At 34.8% G+C, this 26,077-nt stretch overlaps 1 protein-coding gene across 5 annotated transcripts in view; it reads right to left on the bottom strand.

Annotated features, from left to right (window-relative positions):
* Window positions 1-26,077, bottom strand: part of Eip63E (cyclin dependent kinase Eip63E) — a 204,388-nt gene that overhangs the window by 111,478 nt on the left and 66,833 nt on the right. For 4 of the 5 annotated variants that reach the window (XM_076415475.1, XM_076415477.1, XM_076415480.1 and 1 more), the window contains one exon: window positions 12,990-13,103. In XM_076415475.1, coding sequence (XP_076271590.1) covers window positions 12,990-13,103 — 114 coding nt within the window. Of the gene's footprint in view, window positions 1-12,989; window positions 13,104-13,188; window positions 13,344-26,077 lie in introns of those variants that run through there. The other variant, XM_076415476.1, reaches the window with a different exon arrangement.

Raw genomic sequence — 26,077 nt, 5'->3', positions numbered from 1 at the left:
CATTTACGGACAAAACGAAACCAGTTCTGAACCAGCCGGCAGAAGAAATCGGTCCCAAAGTTCCGATACACCTGTACCAGGGCGAGGAGAGAAGGACACGTACAGACACACGCGGCAGGAAAAAAGGAACAAGACAACGGGAGCGGTCCGAACAAGCGAACGAAAAAAACAAAAAAACAAAACAAAAACACGTCCGACGAATCGGACCGGTCCCTGACGACGGCCAGATGGCGCTCGAACTCCAATTATGAGCGCGAGCTAGCATCTGTACTTAGTAATTTGTCAGAGAAAAACAGCGCAAAACAAACGCAGACCGCTCGCCGGCTTTTAATTCGAATTTCATCCGTGTGTAATGGGAAAACCGTCACGTCTTAATCCCTGGATACGGGCAAAAAAAAGTCCCACCGGGAACGACAGTTGTTAATTTTTTTATTCGCGGAATTTCGAAGGAACATTAATCAAATAATAATTGTTTAGCCATCATTATCCGTCCGTCATATCATAATAAACTGAATTAAGAAGGGACCTGGTTGGCATCACGCTGTCTGGGATATATATGATCAAATTTATTATGAAGATAAACAAAATTTTATATGGCTGGTTTCAGATAATCAAAAAATAAAATTCCAAGGTCTAAATATATCGATAACTTGAGATTAATTTTAAAAAAATATTATGATTTCGCCTCAACAGGTGTGTTGGTAATTTTTTTAGTGAGCATGCTGTAATCATAAAAATATGTGAAACATGGTTTCGACATTTCAAATGTGTTCAATGAACGATGATGCACGCGCTTGAAGAATGGTTTAGTTCCAAGGAAAAAAGCTATGCCTATGGAATGGTATCCATAATAGCCTGAGAGATAGGCAAAATGTATTGAATCAAATGACCGATACTTTGAAGAAATAAATATTTACTATTCATTTTAGATGTCTCTTCTTTAGATAAAAAAGACAACCGAACTGCTGCACAAAAAATAAACATTTTCCTTAAGAGTCCTCTAATTAGACTCTGAAGACATTAATATATCAACCAAAATAACTCAAACTGTGTTAAACACTGTGATAGTTGCCAATATTTAATAACATTCGAACATTTAAATATTAAGTTACTATAATTTTGATATCTTTTTAAACTATATAAAACGCTATTCACAGAAACAATGCCTTTTGATGGAAAAAATACTGTCCAAGCAAAGAAAATGTTATGACGAAGTTATCACAGGAAAGATCAAGGAATAAGGCTGAACTTATTCAATATTCTCAGTGATACTCCAAAAAATATCTTAAAAGAACACAAACTCTATTTGAATGATCGATTTTGAGGCGAGTAGCTTTGTAATTATATGACAATGGATGAAGGATGAATTCTCCATTACACATCAGCAAATAAAACAGCAGTACCTTTAAATCATCGGAAAACTGTCCATATAATACCCCTTGTCCAAAGTGCCCTTGACATGTTCAGATATCCCAACTCTGATACTACCATAAGCAATATATCCACCATCTACCATCTTGCACAAGCCCTTGGCATCCAAAACCAGTAACACATGTAACCAATCCTCCTCTCTAACCCAAAACAACATTTAATGCCTGATGATGTGAATGCCACTAAATATAATTGTAAACCTTGTTATCAAATGATAATTTAGATTTACGCCCTATTAGCCAGTACATTTCGTTTAGTTTAACCCCAAACTATTTGCGTTTTGTCACTAAATGTCTTCCGATGCATTATCAGATATTTAACGTTGTCTGCTTACAAGAGTTCATGGTTATTTAATTTTACTGAGGGACATGTTCTACAAAAGGTGAATGTCATATAGGTAGAGTTCGTCTCATTTGTTTTAATACGCCACGTTTTCAATCATAATTCCACTTTGTTAAGATAAAGTTTGAGGTTTCATGTGGCTGATATTGGATCCTTGTGTGATGATAAAACCACTGTAACATATCGTCAGCATATGTTACAACAGTAGTGTTTTTGAGGTCGGTAGGTTAGCTGTATACAATAGATATAACAATGGGCCAAGAACACTGCCCTGCGGAACACCCGAATATATTGGGTGTAGGTCAGTGTATTCGCCACTCTGTTTGACAATAAAATGTTTGTCTGTGAGGTATGATTTCAGCAGCTGAAAGTGCGTATGGGGCAAAAGTTTTTTCAATTTAACATGCCTGCACTGCAGGCCTGTGCCACACCTTGTCGAAGGCCTGAGAAATATCGAGAAATGCAGGGGAGCAATATTATAAAAAATATAATACAAAGTGTGTATATACAACAGTTCCATACAGAAATAATATATATGTTATAATGTTGCGATATGTGACTATAAAGAATGTAATAAGCAGTGCCTCCGTATAATAAATGGAAAAGCCCACAAAATTTCATTCAGAGTTATTGTTGAGGGTACACAGTCAACAAGCCCTACAATCAACGTGTTTTCGTTATTCGAATCATTACAAGACAAAAACCACCTTAATGGCAATCAGAGAACTTAGTAAACTCATCGAAACTTTATGTAATATAAAGCTGAACAATAATACAAAATAATTATAAATATTAGTGAAAAATATAAACAGGGAATATCGGGGAATCGGATAGTCACTCTCTTTCCAGTCGTCATACGGTTTCCTGGACATATATCGTAAATACAAACGTTCGAAGAAGTACTGTTAATAAACTGTAACGTAACAACCACCACCAACGGTCATAGAAAAACCGGACAATATCATCATAACCTCTTCTACCAAAATAACAAAACAACTAAAGAAAAATTCCCGACCAAGCGCCGTAAACGAATAACGGGAGACCCCATCGCCACGCTAAATAAACCCGATCCTTTTTTCGGACATCTCCTCTTTCACGCCCAACCAGTACCTGTTCGAGAAGAACGAAACGTCATTTTCACCGAACAATTGCCGTCAACGAAACACGCTCGACGCCACGCACCTAATTTCCACGAAATCGAGCCGGAGGGGCACGGGAGAGGGGATCGACGATCGTTTAGACCTCCGACCGACCGGAATTAACGTCCACGTATAGTCCAGGAAAAATGGGGAGAGACACAATCGACGGAATAACGCCGGGAGGCGGGAGGGAGTGATGGGACTAGTGGGGAGGGGTTAACAGGATCATTTGGCCATCATCAACGGAACGCCAGCTTTAAAATATATTCGTTTGGGGTATTAGGGGATATCCTGGAGGCTGCGGTAATAGACAATTGGGATTCTGGATACGGGGAAGGGCATAGCAGGAAAAAACAGGACCATTGATCATTATACAGAAAAGGTAAACGAATAAACTGGGACAGTTTCAGAATAATTAAATTTTATTTCAATATTACATGAAAGTGGAGATAGTTCCACTTTTGTTTTTTATTTAAAAACAACTGGTTGAAGTACAGGTACCCTTTCCTGTTGAATAAAAAAAAATAAGTGAAGAACGCTATTACTAAGGAAATTAAAATTACTTAAAACATAGTTGTGATATAGTTATGAAGTTCAAGGTACCACAAACAAAAGAAAAAAGAAATTGACTACCTGCTGACCACACCAAAATGATCCTTAATATACAATTGAATAACTCTTCATTCAGAAATCAGCACACAATATCAGTCCTAAGTATCAACAACTAGATCAAATAATAAATGGATATTATGAAAACACACCCCAATAATATGAAAACTAAACTAAATATGAGTTATTCCAAACATGCATATAGATATGTATATAGATATTGTCGTAATAAAGACAATACCACCACCAAGTAATAAAACCCAAACGATACTTTTCAATCAAACTTCAAACTTGCTTTGTCGATAAAGTACCCATCCTCTGACTGTAAAGTATTTCGTGTTTCCATTCAAGATATCGCTGTACAAAATTATCCGAACATGTTACAAATACGTTCGTGTTAGCCAAAACATTTCAATCTATTTTGGCTGGTGTCCCGCAGGGTAGTGTCTTGGCGCCACTCCTGTGTATACTCTACACTTCTGATATCCCAACAATAAAAGAAATAATACTTGGATATGCCGATGACACAGTCATTATAGCTAAAAACCAGATGTACCAGATTATCCAGATGGACTAGAGATTGGAAAATAGCACTGCACAGCTTAATAGCTCGAAATATATCCATGTAAATTTTGAATTACAAAAAACCTAATTATATCACTTGAGGGATGCCCCATTCTTCAAGTAGAATCTACAAAATACCTAACATCACATCAGAAAAAAATCAGAGTACATGAATCAGAGACTTATTCGTAAATTAAGACCGTAGTAAGCACATATAATGTAAGATGTAATACTTAAAGCTTTATGCTCCATTGCCATACTTTCAACTGAGAAAAAATGCTTCACTGTTCAATGTTTCTTTAGAAACACTACAGATCAGCGAATGTGGGTAGCCAGTATAGTGTAAATAAAAGAATCAAACCATTCTTTGTTATTGATATCAAAATTACCACTTTCAAATTGTCGAAACTGAAACCGACCACTAGGACATCGCTAGTAGAATTCTTCAAATCAAACAGCCAAAGTAATGAATGTGGAACCATACATACATACACTGAATATACCAACCGTACCAAATGGAAAACCGTTATTTTATGTATAGGAATGTCGAGTTCAACAATCAAGTTAGGATGTTTAACAATTCCGTTCTGGTTGTTCACAATGATGATGTCGACGATCAAAATATACGCAAACACTTAATAAAATGCTATCAACATCGAAAAATGTAACCTTGACCATTACTCAGCAAACAGACCATAACTACAAGCAATCCAACTTAGAACCTAAACATACCGAAAATATAAATAAGATCAACTATACACAAATACCTCCCTCGAGTATATTAATTAATCATTCGCCATATCCATGGAGAACAATCAATTTATATACCCACCAATATTTACTCAAGGACGCATTTTCTCATATTGTTCGAAGAACACAAAAAAGTGGGCGTATCTAACAGGATCAAAAAAAAGAGAATGATATATATCCATTCATAAATAAAAATCGTTAACATTTACATACGCTTGATTATCTAACATTATTTATAGTCTCGTTCTAGTTGTGCGAAACGGTGAAGGTGGTTTTTATTGGAGAGTCAGTCAATAACAATAATCAAATGCGAAATTCTTCGGGTTAGGGATGTATGCCGGGGGGGAAAATATCGATAAATTTTTTGCAAGGGCTAAGAAAAATATATATGTAATACACTTTTAAAATTAATCACCACTCCTAATAAATATTTAAGATTAGTACCTAAACTTTTCCAAAAAATATCGACATTTTTTCATCTTTATTTCGGATTCTTATTCCAGAAATTAAGAGTACAATTAAAGGAATTAGTAATTCGAAAGATGTGAAGGAAATGGTAGCTGAAAAACGAAAAAAATGGCAACAAAACAGAACACCTGAAAATAAAAATACTTATAATAATAAAATATAACCAAAAACCCACCCAATAAATATAAATACAATATAATCCAAAGACTGAAAAGGGAAATACTGGAAATTAAAAACAAATCCATAAATTACTATTTGAGAAATTTAACAAATGATAAAGAAACTGATTACTCACTCTGGAAAGCCCCGCAAGAAAAAACTTTCAAACCAAACGGAACTAATATTGAATATAATTTGCCGGACATATAAGCTGAAAATTCGATGATTAGATTAGTCATGCCGAACAGGTTCACAGAATAACAGATGTTATTGAAAAAGCCTATGAAAGTAAAAAAGTATGCTCAGCTATATTCTTAGGTGTAGCACACGCCTTCGATAAGGTTTGGCATGAAAGCCTTGCTCATAAACTACATAAAATATTACCAAAACAACATACCGAACTACTAAAATCGTACATTACAGCCAGAATGTTTAGAGTTAAACAAGAAGAAGCTTACACTACAATAAAAGAAGCTAAAGCAGGTGTACCATAAGGAAGTGTACTGGGGCCAATGATTTATCTGCTCTACACTTGTGATACCACAAATGGAGTACATCAACCAGAAACTTATTCCTAAATTAACCGCAGGACAGCACATATAATGTAAGATGTAATACTTTGCTAAGCTTTAAGCTAAATTGCCATACTTTTAAGTAAAAAAAAATTTCTCACTGTTCAATGTTTCTTCAGAAACACTATCAGAATTTTGTGTCTTGTATGTCTACCTTTTGTTCCATACTACGATGGCTACATTTGCTGATGACACTGTGATTATAGATGTCGGAGACAATAGTGAAGAAACCACACGAAATTTAACAGGCAAGTGACAATAAAATAATTGAACACACGCTTAGAAAATGAAAATTAACGAAAGTAATTTAGTGCATGTGCTGTTCACCTACAATCAGACCGTACAAGAACCAATAACATTAAATAATACTATCAATACATATAGCAAGAACGCTAAATATCTCGGAATGGATCTTGATGGAAAACTTCGCCGGAAAGAACATATAAAGAAGAAAAGAAAAGAACGGGAATTGATATATAGGAAAATGTATTGGTTAATTGGAAGAAAATCAGTTATCAGTATATAATGAATTGCTATTTTATAACCAACACTGGAAGGAACATATAAAGAAGAAAAGAAAAGAACTGGAATGGAAATATAGGAAAATGTACTGGCTAATTGGAAGAAAATCACAATTATCAGTACATAATAAAGTGCTATTATATAAGTAAATATTGAAACCCATATGGACATACGGAGTTCAATTATGAGGATGTTCTGCAAAAACTAACATAAACAAAATACAAATTTTTCAGAATAAAGTCCTGAGAAGTATTGTGGTCGCACCCAAATACTATAGGATTGACTACCTACATCGAGACCTTCAGATACCCACAGTCAGTCAAGAAATCAAGAGAATTGCAAAGGAGAATGAGGAAAGATTCCATTCTCATGAGAATATTGAAATACTGGAGCTTTTGGATACCACCAGAGCAGGACACATAGTTAAAAGAATCTAACTATCTGATCTTGTGTAGTGAGCTGTATTAAAAAATTCAGCAGTGACATGTCTAAACATTATTTCACCAGAGACTAAGATAGAAACGATGGGTCCTCCTAGTTATATACCTAGATTTAAGTTAACATAGAGACAAACTCTAGGTTAGTCGGAAAGTAATAATGTAATAAAAAAAATTCGGATTCTGGGCAATAAATCAAAAATATTAATTGATACAATCTGTCGCGTATACATCGATGAAGAAAATGGAAATTAAATCGGAGGGGTGACCGATGGTTGTACAGGGGGAGGGGGAGATCAAAACCGGAGATCGAAGGAGAGTCCGGGGGAAGATCCCCGCGACTATAACAAGAAGTTACGCGGTCGAGATTGAACGATATCGATTGTGTCACCGACGGAAAAATATGTATTTTGTTTTAGGAGGAAACGGATTACATAACGGATCTGCCGCCCCTGTAACAGTTTCAGACAAATAACAAACAGGGGGAGACCGAGAGAGAGTAGCGAATAAAATAAAATATTAGGGTGTTTCAATTTCATAAAAATACGTGGGAATGAATTTGGGTGGATATTCGTCACACAGAGAGGAAGATATCAGTATTTTGAAAATTAATCTTATACAGGTGGTAAAAATGGAAACAAACATGGAGAAATACAATCAACTATGACTATAAAACAAATTTAAAAGTATCAAAAAAATATTTTTAACTTAAAATATATATAACCCTCTTCAGAACGTTGTATTATTTGAGAACAACTTGTGTTGTTTACAGTAAGTTGAAAATTTTGTCTCAAAAATATTAACTCGTGAACATTTTCGTGCGAAGACTTTCGACGTGGAATATACAAGAGTGCATAGATCAACGCATAGCATAGCTACTACGAAGCGTTGGTAAAACGAACTTAATGATGACCATTTAACTATGAAAAATTGAGGTCGAAAAGATGTTAGCAACATTAGCTCAATGGCACGCAAAAGTATATCGATCATCATGGAGAATGCTTCGAAACACGATAAATCCGTTTTTATTGAAAAATCACTGTCTTTTCTCACAGAAACGTCATATGATAAATAACTGTGTTCAGTTCTACGTTACAAAATACGTAAAAAACGACATGGGAAGGTTTATATGAGTTTAAAAGATCAAATAGTGTCAGAACGATGGGAAAGAGCAATGGAAATAATGCCAAGAAAAAGGAAAGTTCACTGCAATAACTTTTCCTATAATAACATAATAAAACCCAATATTCAAGCATGTAATCACGTAATCTATACCTCAATGTTACACGGGATATGTTACAGTCATCTGTTTTGAAGTGTTCCTCTTTTTTCTAGGTAAAAGACAAACTTGGAACTGAATTGTTTGTGGTGAGTGTTGATATCTCAATATCTGTATCTGTTCTACATCATCCAATGTAAATACCGGAAACCCATTTATTATATACAACATTATGATATAATTTCCAATAAATCTAAATACGTGAGCTTTAACCGCACATATTCCACCAATACTGAACAAGAAACTGACAATGAAAGAAAGTAGTTTCCAACTACTTCCTAATAGATATAAAATTCTAATTTTTTTTATAACACCTTTATTAGATACGCTTAGTACAATCTTAATTATAAATTAATTTATTACTACTTTTCCTATACACTTGGATTAATTAACAAGCAAGACGAGTGCGCGAAAATAAATCAGTATGTATTACTCAATTATAAAATTATAATAACGTATAGCTATAGTTTACATTAAAGGTATACATTTTATATAAGTTCGTATGGTTTTGTTCGCTCCAATCTTCTGACATCCTGCGCGCTGTCCAGCAGTTGTATTGCTTCCACGTTAGTATGATTTAGTAATCTTATTTCGTGTTTCAAGGCGAAATCTTGGATAACTTCGCAAATCCATTTGATTTCCAGGTCATCGTGCAGTTCTTCGTTGGTTACGTAGCGATAGGCATTGGTAATCAATCGAAGAACCTTGTTTTGACAGCGTTGTATGACTAGTTGATTTGAATTTTTAGGACAACCCGATATTTGCAACCCTTAGGTCCAAATTAGCTTTATAATTGAATTATAGATCAACCTCTTTGATTTTAGATCAAGTTGAGAGTACCTTCCAACTAATCAGTATAGTTGTTTTATTTTGGCTTTAATGTGTTTTGCTTTTTGTCTAACGTGATGTTACAAAGTTCTAATAGTTTTGTTACTATATAACCAGTTATTGTTAAGATATAAATAAAATCAAGAATATATGAGAAACAAATGGCTTTAATTGCATTGAAACGAAAATAACATTAGAATACGAATAACAGTAAACCAACAGTACGATACCTTATATATAAAAAAACTTCAAAACAAAATTAATAATATATAAAAACGACTAGCTAAAATTAGGTAGCTTTTACTAAATGACGTTTATATAAAACAACATTAAAAAATAATGTGATATAAACAATTTATGGGCTCTATATTACATTATTCAAAATAAAAATTTAACAAATTAATTCATATGTATCATTCCTGCTCCAATCATAAACAATGACGGTATCGAGGCCATAAAAGGCAATAAATAACAAAAAACAAAGAATACTTAAACAATAAAAATATTTTGTACTCGTAAGGTTGCGTAAATAAAAGTTTTGAAGGATTTACGACAGATATCGTTTCCCTGAAGTGTAAACAAAACTCATACTTCCTCGGTATTCTAGCCATGTCATCTTTGCGTCAATAAATACCGACTTGCAAAAGTGGAGAATAACTTAACTCTAATGGCCATAGCTGTGATCTCCCAAAACTCCTTAAAGAAGTTTCAGATAGCACGGCAGTCAAAAGAATTGATTGAAAATACCATTTCGAACAGTTTGAAGATCACAGTTTCATTACTTGCCGTGCAAAAATGAAGAGTTTTCAATGGCGTATTGGGATTGGAGATGAAAAGTGGATATAACAAAACAATTGAAAAGTCCCCGGCCTACCAGATTAAAACATATTTTTTGGCAAAATTACTATTTTTATTCAACATAATTCCCTTCAAGGGTGATACACTGATTATAGCGATCATCCAACTTTTCGATACCATTTTTGTAGTACGATCTTGTAGACAGTCCATTGCTTCAAAAAACGCCTCAGCTTCCACCAATCCATGAAGTCCACTTCATGGATTTTTGCCATCGTTTTCACTTGTACCACGGTGCATTGTCTTGTGAAGCAGCACTTTCTTTTTCTTCAAATGCGGCCGTTTTTCGGCGATTTCGCCCTTGAAACGGTCCAATAACGCTATGTAATAGTCGCTGTTGATGGTCCTTTATTTTTCAAGGTAGTCAATGAAAATTATTTCATGCGCATCCCAAAATACAGACGCCATAACCTTGCCAGTCGACTCTTACGTTTTCCCACGTTTTGGAGCGGGTTCATCGTGTGCAGTCCACTCGGATGGCTGTCGATTGGACTTCGGAGTCAAATAATGTTTTATCCACTGTCACATATCGACGCAAAAACTCGAGTTTATTACGCTTCATCACCTTCAAACCCTGCTCCGAATCATCAATTCGTTGTTTTTGGTCAAAAGTGAGCTCGTATATATCTTAATATATATTAATAATATTCGTGAATGATATTATGTACACATTCAGTTGGTACCTTTAGAGTGTCTGCTATTTCATTCAATTTCAATTTACGGTCATTCAAAATCATTTTGTGGATTTTTTAAATGTTTTTATCGGTAACAACCTCTTTTGGACGTCCACTGCGTTCACCGTCTTCGGTGCTCATTTGACCATGTCTAAACTTAGCATACCAATCCTTGATCCGAAAAGTCGGTATCAAGCCAAGTTCTTGTTTCAACTGTATATTTTCCCTTCAAAAGCAATATTTTATCAACACGCTAAATTCCTTTTTATCCACTTTCCTCGCAATAACAAAAGTTGCTTCACCCAAATTGCTATAATTCACAAACTAATGATCCGACAGCTGTCAAATTCATACACGCATCTTTCGAGGGTTAGAGCTAACTAAAAAACGTATGGATTTAATTCTAGTAGCGCCATCTATGCATCAGGCCGGGGACTTTTTAATTGACCTGTTACTACAACAATCCCAAGCACAAGAAGCATGGGTTAGTGTAGAGGATCCATCCATATCGACACTGATCAGAATGCTCGTGATGTAGTATATAACCAGCTGCTAAAACCGAAAAAAAATTTTACTGCAGTCTGTCTATCGACATCAATTGAACGAATTGAATAACCTATTGTTACCAAAAAGACAACCTCAGGGTTCCAAAATGCCCAAGAAATGTAAAAGAGAAATGGGAAAAAGATATAGAAATATCTTGATTAATTAATATAGTATACATTTTTTCTCAATAAACAGAATAACACTAGAAGTCAGTTTAAAAATATTTCAATAAATCATTAATCAATACACCAAAAACTAATCTTGGCGTAGATCTTCAAGTTCTATATACCATAATTCCTTACTGGATCTATCACTGAATCAACAGCACAATAAACCAGTAATGTTTATAATATATATTACCGCAATTCGTCGACAGAAACAATAGCAGTGTTCTTTACACAATAACAAAAAAATCATGCATTCAAAAAGAATAAACAACAGAAGACATAAACGTAAAAATCACCGAAAATCACATAAAACAATTTACGATATCATTAAAGTTTATCTCGCTAAATATGGAGAAGTACAATCAACGATGATTATAAAACAAATTCAAATGTAACAAAAAATACCGTATTTCTTAAGCTACGTAACTTAACACATGGGCTGAAAAGTCCCAAACGTAACAAAGAGAACTCGTTTTTGTTTTATTCAAAATTGGCTTTATTCATCAACGTAATCTCCATCAAGAGCCACACAATTATTCCAACGCCGCTCTATCATTTCAATACTACTTTTGTAAAATGATTTATCTTTTGTATCAAAATAGGCCTGTTACCCTGTTGAACAGAGCTTTCTCATAGTTAATTGTTCATGCAATATAAGACCAAGACATTCCTTTGGTATCTTTACGATGTTAGCCAACTCACGCAATTTCACTTTTTGATCATTCAAAACGATTTTGTGGATTCTTTTGATGTTTTCTGGTGTTACCAACACATTTGGACGTCCACTGCGTTCTGCATCATCGGGATCTCTACGACCACGTTTGAAGTCAGTAATCCAACGTTTTATTGTTGTGTCTGATGGAGCAGAGTCCTTGTAACACTTTTCAAGCCATTGCTTCGCTTGAACAGTATTTTTTCCCAGCAAGAAGTAGTAGTAGTACCAAAACACGAACATGTTTTTGATCCACTGTTTTAAAAATAATAAAAGTAGTGTCACACTTCGCACAAGAACCCACAAACTTATGAGCAGAATATCATGATTGAATTGATACTGATTAATTGATTCGATTTTTTACAGTTGGTGCATAGAAAGAAATTACAAGGCATGCTATTTCTATTTTGAATCTTGACTTCCGTTATTAGCTTCTATCTGACATTATCTGTATCATTGAGCACCTTTCTCATTTGAACACAATTGTGGTGCTTAAGATGACTAAAATTTTGCCTTGGTTAAAAAAGTAGATGATTTTTATGATAAAAAAATTATCAATCAATACATTAAAAATTAATCTTGACCAAGCAAGCTTTACGCGCCATAATTCCTTACTCGATCCAGCAATGAATCAACAATACAATAAACTAACAATATTTATAACATATATTACCGCAATTCATCGACAGAAACAATAACAGTGTTCTTTACTTAACAACAAAAAAAAGCATGCATTCAACGACAATAAACAACACAAGACATAAACATAAAAATCACCGAAATTCACATAAAACAATTTACGATATCATATAAGTATAACCGGTTGTTTTCGAGCTTGAGTCATCAAAAACAGATAAGGTACGCTGCCGTGTTGCAGAATCCACTAAGACACAATCGTAGACCTAATAAATTAAATACATAATTAAGCGACTTACATAATCGTCCAAAAGAATGCGACAGCCTCTTCCGGAGCTTCTGCATGCGCGACAAAGCGCCGCTCTTCTTCTCACGCATGGTGACGCCCGCGCAGGTGGGCAAGACGGGAACTCCTGAAACACCAAGAGAGACACCGATTAAAAACACCGTCCTCCCAACAACAAAACACTCCAACTATATGTAAATGGTCGTCTTTACCCCGACTGTTGTTCAGGTGGGAATCGCTCCGCCACCGTTTCGATTTGAACCGCAAACTCAACCTGGACCAATTCATTTTCGACGTGGGACAAGTTATTCGGTATTCGCGATCACGACGACGGCCGCTAAACTAGTCGACGTGCGTGAAAATGCACGAGAGTTTAGCAATCGAGCGACGTTGGAGCTGATAACGGAGATAAGGCATGTGATTTTTTCATAAGCGCGAACAATGCGACACGATAAGGTCGAACAACGACGTTATCTGTCGATAAAGACGTTCTCTGGCGATGTCTGCCGGTTAGCAAATCAATTATCCATTAAGGATTGCTCGATGAACTTATACCGCCTCGCTGATGTTGGTGTTTTCGACTTGTATTCGACTAAATATACTTTTCAACAATGTGTCTATAGAGTGCGAATAGTGTCTTGTTAAGTATGACTTAAAGCCCTTATAATTCCTTCTACGGATGCAGATATATATCGATATTTTTTTAGTCGATATTTTTTGATATTTTTTTCAGAATAAATTAAATATAATTTTTAATAAACCTTTAAAATTCCTTCTATGGTATACGTACTATGGTTATGAAAGAAGAAACTTTGCTCTACGTTGCTACATAATCGCCATATGTTTCTACGCATTTTTGTTAACGTTGGGAACTATCGACTGAAAAAAATAATGGATAGTCGCAAAACAATTGAAATAGTCGATAGTCAAAAAACTCAAAAAAGCCCAAAAAACTTCAAAATGATCAGGCGGTAGTAGTTAAAATAATATTGTAAATAGATAAATAGGTTTAGGTAGGTATTAAGCTAAATCGTGTGTATATAGTAGAATATAAAATACGTGTAGTAGATAGGTTAAATATATAAGTTTTTGTTTATTTTTATCTAGTTATTACAACTATTATTTTTTGATGTAAAAATTGTTCAAAATATTTTATATTTCTCTTTTTAGTGTTAAATATTTACTCAATAAATTACGCAGTTATTTCATTAAGTATTATAATGGATAGGTCAAGTAAAGGTGCAGCTCATATGAGGAAAAATAGGAATAAAGAAACAATGATTGAAAATAAGGAACGTTTCATGCCCTGGTCCGCTACCTAGCCTAAGTGATTTGACAAATGTTCTAACCAAACTAGAACAACTAAAAGTCGTTGCCCCCGTCGGGAATCGAGCTCGCGACCTCCGCGAGATTCCCTCATCAGATCCTGACTTGGTTCCAATGGGGCCACCTCGGAAGTGCACTCTTTCGAATAAAAAAACAATTTTGAAAATCGGTACATAACTGACGAAGAAATCGACGAACAAACATAAAAATATACAGTCGAATACAGAAAATCCTCCTTTCTTGAAGTGGGTTAAAAACCCGTCGATTGAAGCTAGTCGGACCGAAAATAGCGACTGAAATAATGAAAGAATAGGAAAGAAAAGGAGGAATAGTTTAACACTAACACGGTCTGTTTAAGAAATACTTCAGTTTCTATAAAACTACTGAAAAAACTTTACAAAAATGTGTTATTTCTTTGATATGGAATATAAATATTATCAGGATTGATAAAAGGAATATTATAAAAAATAACAGTGCACATCATCAAGCATCCAATTGACAAAATAACTCGAAATTCAATCATTAATTCAGACAATTTATTATAAAAATTTATTGTAAACTATAAGACCACCTAATATAAGTCAATTAATATTCTATATGAGGATTTTTTGTCTCTAAAATAATGTAAAATAGCACACTGATTCGAATACATAAACATTTAAATGAAATGATCTGATACACCACATATAAACATCCAAAACCACAAGAGATAACAAAAATCGTCAAAAAAACATCTTGTTGTCAATAATTATCTTGAGTATTCCGGAAAAAACCAAAATAACACGAACTATGCATACACTCCAGATAATAATAGCTCAAGTCCAACAATTAAACGTTTGAAACGAATCAAGATATGATGGAGGACTGGCCGGTCTTATTCTACCTTTCCTACTGAAGTTAACAGCCCGAGAACGTAAAAAAAGCGAATTCATCGAAAATGGGGAGCCTGCGAAAGAATATTTGTTCAAAAACTTACGACCAAAAGAACTCAAATTACCAGATCAAAGAATCCCTTTTCTGTCGATGTGCCTAGACAATACCATTTTTCTTCCTGATAGAGAGTTACTAAAATTACTAACTGATTAGATTTCCGAGATAGATATTTTCCAAGGCATCATTGTCTGGATGCAATGTTAAAAGAAACGAAAACAGCGTTATGAATAATACAAAACGCCAGTAATATTGCAACAATCTATTTAATTCAGCGTTTCTTATTTGTACATCTGCTTAAAATAATGCTGATTTCAAACACATTGAGCACTTGAACGATTTTTACTAAAATCATCATCACTTGCAATATCTCAAGCACCGAACCAGAGCCAAAATTATGACTGTTATCTATTTTTTTGGCTTACGATGCTGTACTTTCAACGAATAATAATAACTCGCATGTATCAATAGAACGGACTAGTTATCTGTGAGAGCACTTCATTCACCAAATTTCCAACTAAAAATAGGCTTCCGATATAAATACATTCAATAAAAATCCTATAAATTAGAAACCAGTACACAGCGGTGAAAGTAATATTTCTCGAAAATTTTAATACGCATTTTTTGGCCAACATTTCTTTATCTGACGTAAATCTTGAGGCTTGATTCACTTGAACGTATTTATTAACAGCTCATTGCTTCAAACCTTCAACAAACTATGGAACCCTTTTTCGCATCTAGAAATAATCACTTGGTGCTGGTAGTATATAATGGATATGGTGGATACATAATTAGTTATAAAAGGCTCACATTACTATTATTCGTGAAGATAGCTGCAGATTTCCAATCTCCTTGGTCCTAGGTAAATTTAGAAATTTTAGTAGAACTAAACTAAAAAGTAAGAAGCCCAGTAACATAGAAGTAGCAACTTAATGAAAATAAGTAATAGCAACTTAATGAAAATTACACGAATTACAAGAATTTTACGCTGAATCGAATGATAATATGGTGATTTTCATATAACCTTTAGTTTTTATGTTATACGATGAAAAGTGTATTTTCGAAAAATGAGTTGATTTCTGTTTATATCCAATATATCAAAAAAAAACATACATATTATAGATGATAAAACTGATACTTACGACCATACAAGGTATTTATCATACAAATTCCTACATGTCGAACAAATTTTGGAAAATTTTGGAAAATATTTTACTGACACTGGACCACACTAAGTAATTCGCAATTTTGCTACAGAAATATATTAAAAAACCTTTACATTTATAGTCGACGTTAAAATTAATCGTTAGATAGTCATATCAATTTGATAGTTAAAAAAGCTCTCAGGTCCACAGGCTTATTACATAATTATTAGCTTATTCTCTAATCTCTCTAACATTTCCAACAAGTGAAGATTTTTATTCCAGAATGACCCGCTAGAACCAAATGGTCTTTCGCTGATGTCGCTTCGGTTTCGGGATAGTGAAGCGTTTTGCGGGCGGCAGAGACCCTGAGTTACGACTGGGATTGTCGTCGTTGGTTATCTACCGAGGTTTGTGGATGGGTAAGGATTTTATCAAGTTGTTATCGTATTCTAAGGTGCCTAGGGAGAACCTCACACTAAGCATCTTCGTGAAACTTCGAGGTGTGTGTTGACGTTCCTCATAAACCATGGGGCATTGACTGACGCGCGGACTTTTTTGGATTGGAGTAGTTCCAGTTGTCTCTCAGAGACGTACCCGTACCACACCCGTGCTCCGAAAAGGCAGACTGGAAGAACTAGCATTTTATACAGAGACGCGTTCTGGGGGATTGGGAGTTTACTTCTTCTGCAAGGTAGTGGGAAGAGAAGACTATACACGCCATTACCTTTGCAGATAGCGTGCTGGATTTGGGCTGACATTGGAACCTGCGGTCGAACTGGAGACCGAGGTATGATACCTTCAGGAGCCAAGAGATAAGGACTTTATCGATCTGCAGGCGAATAAGCGCAAAACTCCTTCTTTCGGTGGAACAGAATAGCCTGAATTTTGTTCGTGTTTATCTGCAGCCCCCAGAATTTGTACCACGCAATCGCATAGTACAGTTGGGCTTTAAGTCTGTAGTGGATGGCGTCGGGACTGTAACCGGTGGTGAAGAAAGCTGTGAGACAATGACAAGTGAAGACAATTAGTTTGAGTATACGTAGACTATCATCAAAGCAAGTACTGACTGGGGACAGTTAGTGATAAAGCCCAGAAGACTGTCAGGAGTTCATGACGACCAAAACTAACGAAAATCTCTTGATGCAGTGTACTTGATATAGATATTGTTGTTGATCAGTGAACCCGGATGAACAGCTGAGAAAATCCAGCATAATTAAACTACTTTTTACAATTATTTGTCAATTATTATCATTTGAATACAAAAACCCATTGTTGGAAATAATAATACTGAAAAAACATAGTTCTACCATCACAACAATAGTGTAGACGTTACAAAAGATCGAAAAAAACCCAACTACTAAAGTCCTATTTGCGTTTCGATTTCAAATCTGTTTGGTTTTTTTATTATCCGAACGTTCCTCTCTAATTGGCAAACAATAATCGGACAAAATTTAATTAAACAACGAACGGCGATTGCTCTGGGATTACATATCGTTCGCTAGACAAATATTTGCCGACAGAATTTGACTGGAATAAACAAAAAACAACGCTTATTGTATTTGTCAACAATAAATGGGACAGAATGGGCAACGTACGAGTCCCATTCGCACCGAATGCTGTTTATTTATTTATAAATCGATCGATTTCTCGTGTACTATACTTTTGTTTTTGTCCCTAGTATAGACAAAACTGTTTATTATTTCTTTGTTAGACTTTCAGACTATTTATATACAATAGCTTTCAATTCTGTGTTTCCTTTTACAGTAAAACATATCAAGGATATGAATAGCGATACAGCGATAACATATATTCGATAACCGATAATTATTGATATAATGCCTAAAAATATCGATACTTGTCAATATCATAATATGTCAATCTGCCGGTGGACAATAAGTATTATCATATGATTTCCGTTATATAATATAACTATCATAATATAATATAACTTATAATATAACCGGCGTGTAGAAGATCGCTCTAGTAAGTGATCTGGTGTACAACTTATAATCTAAATCTTATTCTAGATACTGTTTTAACTTAATTTAAAGTCTATCCTAACTTATTCTAGAGATTGTTAAATCTCACTCAGTGTCTATTAATCAGTTCATATGCGTTTGAGAATATGCACTACACTGTCACGTCGCACATTAACTGTTTGGCGAGTGCATTGGGATGAAATAACAGTCTTTCAGAATACTTCGCACTAACACTTCGCAGTGACGAGACGTAATATGGGGCATCGACGATGACTCGCAACACTTTATTTAGCAACCTCTGGAGGATCTCTATGTTAGATTTGCTAGTTGTACCCCACAGTTCAATACTATAGTTCCAAATGGGGCTAAGTGTTGACTTATAACAGCAAAAGCATTGTTATCTAATGATAATTTAGATTTACGCCCTATCAGCTAATATATTTGGTTTAGTTTAAGTACAAGCTGGTTGCGTTTTGTTACTATATGTTTTTCCATGTTAAATTAGTGTTTCTTGAGGTCGGTAGGTCAGCTGTATGCAATAGATATAACAATGGGCCAAGAACACCGCCCTGCGGAACAGCCGAATGTATTGGGTATAGGTAAGTGTATTCGTTACCCTGTTTGACAACAAAATGTCTGTATGTGAGGTATGACTTCAGAGGTTGAAAATGCGTATGGGGCAAAAGCTTCTTCAATTTAACATGCAGTCCAGTGTGCCACACTTTATAATATCGAAATTAGTAACGAAAATAATTTTTTTTTATTACTCTTCGTGAGTCCACAATCTGCCCTATTGGCAATAAGTATTTCTTCTGTTTATATTATATATACATGGCATGTAGAAAATTACTTCATTAAGCAATCTTCTGTATAAAATATTATCTTAATTAATTAGTCTTATTCTAAAGTCCATATATGTCCAGTAATCAGATCAGGTGGTGTTAAACGTTTTAGTCTACGCACTTCACTATCACGTCGCATATTTAGCTGATTAGCGAGTACATTGGGATGCACTGACACTCTTTCGAAGTACTTCACACAAACACGTTGGATTACACTCGTTATAGGTTCTAGAGGAATATCGCGTTGTATCACTTTATTTGAAATATAGTACCGAGCATCAATAATGGCACGCAACACCTTATTTTGGAACCGTTGAATGAAGGATATATTAGATTTGCTAGCGGTACCCCATAGTTGAATTCCATATGTCCAAATGGGCTTGAGTATAGACTCATACAGCAATACCTTGTTATCTAATGATAACTTGGATTTGCGCCCAATGAGCCAATACATTTGATATAATTTTAGTCCCAGTTGTTTCCGTTTAGAGAGTATGTGCTTCTTCCAGGTTAGGCGTCGATCTAAATGCATACCAAGATATTTAACATGCTCTGCTTGGGGGAGTTGACGATGATTGTGTTCACTGGAGGACATGTTCTTCTACGCAGGGTAAACGTTATATGCGTGGATTTTGATTCATTGGCTTTAATGCGCCATGTTTTCAACCATAATTGTATTTGCTCCAGGTGGGTTTGTAGGTTTATTGATGCTGTGACTGGATCTTCATGGGATGCTAAGATTGCTGTATCGTCTGCATATGTTGCCACAGTAGTTATTTTTGTGATGGGGAAAATAATATGGAAAAAAATTCAGGACGTCAGGATTTGAAGGTTTGATACATTCAATCAGGGCGTCTTTTAATATATTCATCAAAAAGAAGTCTTAAAGCAGATCTACTTCACGTTTGGCGAATTTTATAAGTCCATTCTTGTAGGTCATTTCGTATATCTCAAAGATATCTACAAGAACTTGACACTAGGTCTTTGCAAAGTAAAATGTAAAGACCATGGTTGGCAGATATGCTGGGATTTCAAAACTGTATCCGTGTTGCTGGGACAAGCTAGGTTTACCAAACTCAGTTGCTGCTTGTGTGATAACAGCATCCACACACAGACAGATGACAAAAAGTCACCCAAAAAGCACTGGTACCTCCACATAAAGATATTTTACCACCGCTGCACATAAAGTTGGGACTGATGAAGCAATTGGTCAAGATAGATATTGCTTCAAATACATACTTTCAAGATTTCCTCGACTCTCAGAAGCAAACGTGAAGAAATCTTCATATCTTTTCATTCAATCTTCTTTCATCTATACCTTCAAAGGATGAAGATGAAGGTGAATTCGAATTCTGGAAACACCACAAGTCTCTTGCTCACAAACAACTAAAAATGAGCTTACTTTATATCTTGTTGCATCTGTAACCACTCTAAAAGTAAACGTCCTCGAAATGTAGCAGGAGATGCGGGATGTATATCCCAACCTACTTAAAGTGGTAGTCATTTCACCGTTTATGGGCACCAGCTTGCCGTCCAAGCGCTTTTTTCTAAAGCAAGGGTCAGTTTAACTCAGAGTAAAAACCGGCCACATAGAAATAGACTATCAATGCTATTGTTTTTAAGTTCGATTTATAAACCTTGCATCCCTCGTAATAACTAAGTTTATTTTTTCACTGTTTGACATTCTGACTCAGTTCTGTAAATCTTTTTATAGTAAAACATATTGTGGATATGAAAGTTGACGAAGTGTCGTTCATCTAAGGTCGTCCCTGTTGATTTCTCTCCGCGGACCTCGTCTAGAGGACTTTCTTCAATTATTAAACAAATAAACCGGTTAATTAATGTTTTTTTTTCGTAAAATTAAACATGAAAGTGTCGTAATCTCTTAATGGGTATAAGCAGTTTTCAGTTTTATAATGATTAATTAATTAAATTTTCTATGAAAGTTGCAGGTAAGATTTATATATAGAAACCTCGGATTTAGTTCAGTTTTATACCTTTCTCAAAAAGTATCCACTAAAAATTTGTGATTAAGCTGATCTATTACGTAAACTAATAAAAATGTGTTTGTATAAACTTTTACTTGACACCATAAACTGGGCGTTCCTTCAAGTAACCCTCGGTCGCTGTCTTTAAATCTCTTTGTATTCTATACATTTTATATAAGGTCAATAAATATCCCATCATGTAACCATAACTATTTTATTATTTCGTCCTACCTCATTCACCGAGTTATAAAACTCTAAAATATACTTTCCTCTTTTCCTATGAGGTTTCTGACTAGTTGTTCCTCCTTAGTAATACATTTTGTTGCTTTCTGTGAAGTAATCAACAGGAATCACCCGTCATGTTGATATTCCACCGTGCCTGCTATCGTTTCTCTATCTCTTTTTTTATCTCCTGATCAAAATGGTGATTATCCCCTTGCACTTCACTTAAATTTCGTAAGTTTTCAGAAGAAAAATGACATATCTCAATTGAACAAATTGAACAACGTTTTGGTGTAAAAAAGACCAGCAAAAGCGAGTAACAGTAACAGCGTACAACTGTATGGTGTGGTATTATGCTGAAAACATCATTGGTCCCTATTTTTTTGAAAATGACCAAGATGTTGCAGTTACTGTTACTGGTGAACGGTACCAAGACATTATTCGAAATTTTCTTATGCCTAAAATGGAAGAAAAAGGACTAGAAGACATGGGTTTCAGCAAGATGGACACAGCACACACAGCTCGTTCAACTATTCAATTATTGAATGAGGTTTTTTTTGAGGATATAATTTTTCAATCATAACGAACAACAAATGTAAAGACCAAATAAACTTTTATGAAAACCAAACATACTTATCTTTCTTTTGAGCAAAGTTATAGGCAATCAAAATGGTAGCGAGACTTTTGACCCACGTCATGCAATAGTTATTTTTATTTCAAATCAGACTTGAATGATCAATTTACGATTCTTTACTCATCTACGAATATATTTCTAAAACTTTGTGGCCATTTATTATCACAATAGTTTACGTTTCGCTTGAAATAATATAATTGCTACACATTTTTAATCAAAAATCGATTGCATAACATATAAATAAATGTACCGTGACTAAATATAGGTAAACAGACTGGTGCGATTGGTTTATTCGAAATCCAAATAGTATAAATAAATAGTACGCTAAACCGATTTTATTGAATGTTTATTGATAACCGAGTGTTGGTGTCACTGAGATTAGACGCTATTACGAACGTAATGATCCTCATAAGTATTAATATTTTGTTCATTTATATATTTTGGAGTTAATATAACAGTTACTGAACACCAGTTTATTCAGGTATTTTCATATTTAACATATTTCTGATTTTCTACATTATTAAGATAATAATTTATCAGTAATAGATTAAGAAATATGTCAAAATAATCACCTTTGGCATATCATCAATAACCTTAATATAATTTTAATTAATTAACATTATTTAGTTGCCATCAAAAACGTATGGCGATGTTGCTCCATCATAAACCAATTGCCGGTTTTTGTTTCGACGATTTAAAAGTGGTGATTTTAGTGTAAATGTCAAAGAAAGACCTGGAAGATCAAAAAAGCCCGACGACAAAGAATTGTAAGACTTATTGAACGAAAACCCAGCACAAACTCTCAAATAAGTTTTAGACAGTAGACGGTCTTGTGGGATATTGTCAATGATTAATCCACAAGACCCATCCATATCGACACAGAAATGGAATATGCATGGCTTCTGCTGCATCCACATCCACCGTAATAGCAGTTGCCAGGAAGATGCTATTTTCATCAACGAAAATTTAATAGGGCCATAAAAGAGCTGAGAGATCTAATCCAAATTGAAAAAAACCAAGGCATTCAAGAATACCTAGAAAACTTGTCATCAACTGAGGCTACAGACTATTCGTTGTGGAAAGCAACAAAAAAGCTTAGGAGATCCCAGCAGCATAAGCCACCTATTAAAACAAGCGAAAATAATTGGGCGAGAAGCAATAAAGAGAAGGCCGACATTTTCTCAAAACACTTAAAAAACGTTTTTAAACCTTTCCAGTCTCAGCTACATAAAGATGACGAAAATAAAATTACTAGCTTTCTAGATTCGCCATTTCAAATGGATTTACCGCACGAGAAATTAACGGTCAAAAAAGTTAAACATACAATAATGAGAGAGATTAATATTAAAAAAGCTCCTGGTTATGACTTAATTACTGGCAAAATTTTAAAAGAACTATCAGAAAAGGCTATAAAACTATTAACATATATATTTAATGCTATGCTACGAATTAATTACTTCCCTAGTATCTGGAAAGTAGCTAAAATATTAATGATACTTAAACCAGGAAAAATACCAGAAGATGTGACCTCCTACCGACCTATAAGTTTATTACCAGTAATCTCGAAAGTTTTCGAGAAATTATACATAAAAAAACTAAACTATATAATAGAAAAAAGAAAAATTATTCCAGAACATCAGTTTGGCTTTCGCAATAAGCATGGGACTATAGAACAAGTGCATAGACTTGTAAATCAAATAAACGCCGACCTAAATGCCAAAAGATATTGTTCGGCTGCTTTCCTAGACATATCTCAGGCTTTTGACAAAGTATGGCATACGGGCTTGCAGGTTAAACTAAAGAAACTTCTCCCTCATCCGGACTATCAGCTACTAAAATCGTATCTCACTGACAGACATTTTATTGTAAATCAAGGCGATGAACATACCGAATTAAATCCCATATATTCAGGAGTTCCGCAAGGTAGTGTACTGGGTCCAGTACTGTATCTTCTGTATACGGCTGATCTGCCCACCACAAAAATAACTACTGTGGCAACATATGCAGACGATACAGCAATCTTAGCATCCCATGAAGATCCAGTCACAGCATCAATAAACCTACAAACCCACCTGGAGCAAATACAATTATGGTTGAAGACATGGCGCATTAAAGCCAATGAATCAAAATCCACGCATATAACGTTTACCCTGCGTAGAAGAACATGTCCACCAGTAAATATCAATCATCGTCAACTCCCCCAAGCAGAGCATGTTAAATATCTTGGTATGCATTTAGATCGACGCCTAACCTGGAAGAAGCACATACTCTCTAAACGGAAACAACTAGGACTAAAATTATACCAAATGTATTGGCTCATTGGGCGCAAATCCAAGTTATCATTAGATAACAAGGTATTGCTGTATGAGTCTATACTCAAGCCCATTTGGACATATGGAATTCAACTATGGGGTACCGCTAGCAAATCTAATATATCCATCATTCAAGGGTTCCAAAATAAGGTGTTGCGTGCCATTGTTGATGCTCCGTACTATATTTCAAATAAAGTGATACAACGCGATATTCCTCTAGAACCTATAACGAGTGTAATCCAACGTGTTTGTGTGAAGTACTTCGAAAGAGTGTCAGTGCATCCCAATGTACTCGCTAATCAGCTAAATGTGCGACGTGATAGTGAAGTGCGTAGACTAAAACGTTTAACACCACCTGATCTGATTACTGGACATATGTAGAGTTTAGAATAAGCATTAGAATAAGACTAATTAATTAAGATAATATTTTATACAGAAGATTGCTTAATGAAGTGATTTTCTACATGCCACGTATATATAATATAGACATAAGAAATACTTATTGCCAATAGGGCAGATTGTGGACTCATGAAGACTAATAAAAAAAAAAATCAACGTATCTACCTTTCAATTATATTTAGGAGAAAATATGTTAATATTATATATATACATATATATATATATATATACATATATATATATATATATATATATATATATATATATATATATATATATATATATTAACATTATCTATAACACTATTAAAAAGTACAGTAAGTACAGTATATACTATCTCTGATAAATTTCGTGGTTTTTAGTCAATATTCTAATAAATTATGCGAAATACTACAATAATGACTACTACGGAAGCGATTTTACAATGAGTGGCAGAGAGTTCTTAGATAGTCTCACCTAACTGAGTCAACACATTTTTATGTACTGAATGATGAAAATTCCTCGAATTATTACCAAACCACTGCAACATTCACATGTGTATGTGCTGGCTTCATTGATACAATTAACTAATATCTTGCTTAATCGCAAGTAGTTTACGAGATTTATTCGCAAAACTAATGATGATGATGATTAATATTAAACAAACTACAATTACATAGAAAGGGAAGTTATGAAATTAAGAAAATAGTACCATGTTGCGGGTTGGTTTTGGAACCACCAAATAAGGAGATAAGCCGGAGATATAAAACTAAAAATAACTGACAGGTCTTTATTTAACGGGCTCCGAACTACGGTCCTTAGCATTAAGCCTACCGACTGGCGAGTGACCAACTTAGAAATCATCCCAGAAGACATCCGGTCTTACCCAGCCTGGTTACTGGCGTGACTGGGATCATTTTCCTTATCGGATTTTGCACTCTTGTCAAGGACAATCACAAACAAAAATTTACAATCATGCCCCAGCAGGATTCAATAGCAGTTAACAATATTGATATTATTTAAAATATTTAACATTTCTTTAATATCTGATAAAAAAATGACAAACGATAAATATTAAACAAGCTACAGTTACTCCCGATGACGGTTGATCTACTCGTTACATATACATATCGCGCCGTGATGTCGAGAATCCCGAATCGGAGACTGGTTCTTCTTCTGTTCGGCGGTTTCGCCAATTCAGTCAGGTTGCCGGTCAAACCAACCGAACAATGGCCCGGTTACGCAACCGGCGATGACTCACTGGCGTTAATAGTTGGTATAATCGTCTCCCACGATGGCCGAACGACGAAAAAGGTCGTTGGAAATGCATTAACTGCGACCTTGG

This window comes from Rhynchophorus ferrugineus, unplaced genomic scaffold (assembly GCF_030347505.1).
Source record: "Rhynchophorus ferrugineus isolate W39M unplaced genomic scaffold, kcgeb_rfMv2 rfM10, whole genome shotgun sequence".
Classification (NCBI taxonomy): Eukaryota; Metazoa; Arthropoda; class Insecta; order Coleoptera; family Curculionidae; genus Rhynchophorus; species Rhynchophorus ferrugineus.
Note: the sequence above shows the minus strand (reverse complement) of the source record. Positions and strands in the feature narration are given on the sequence as shown.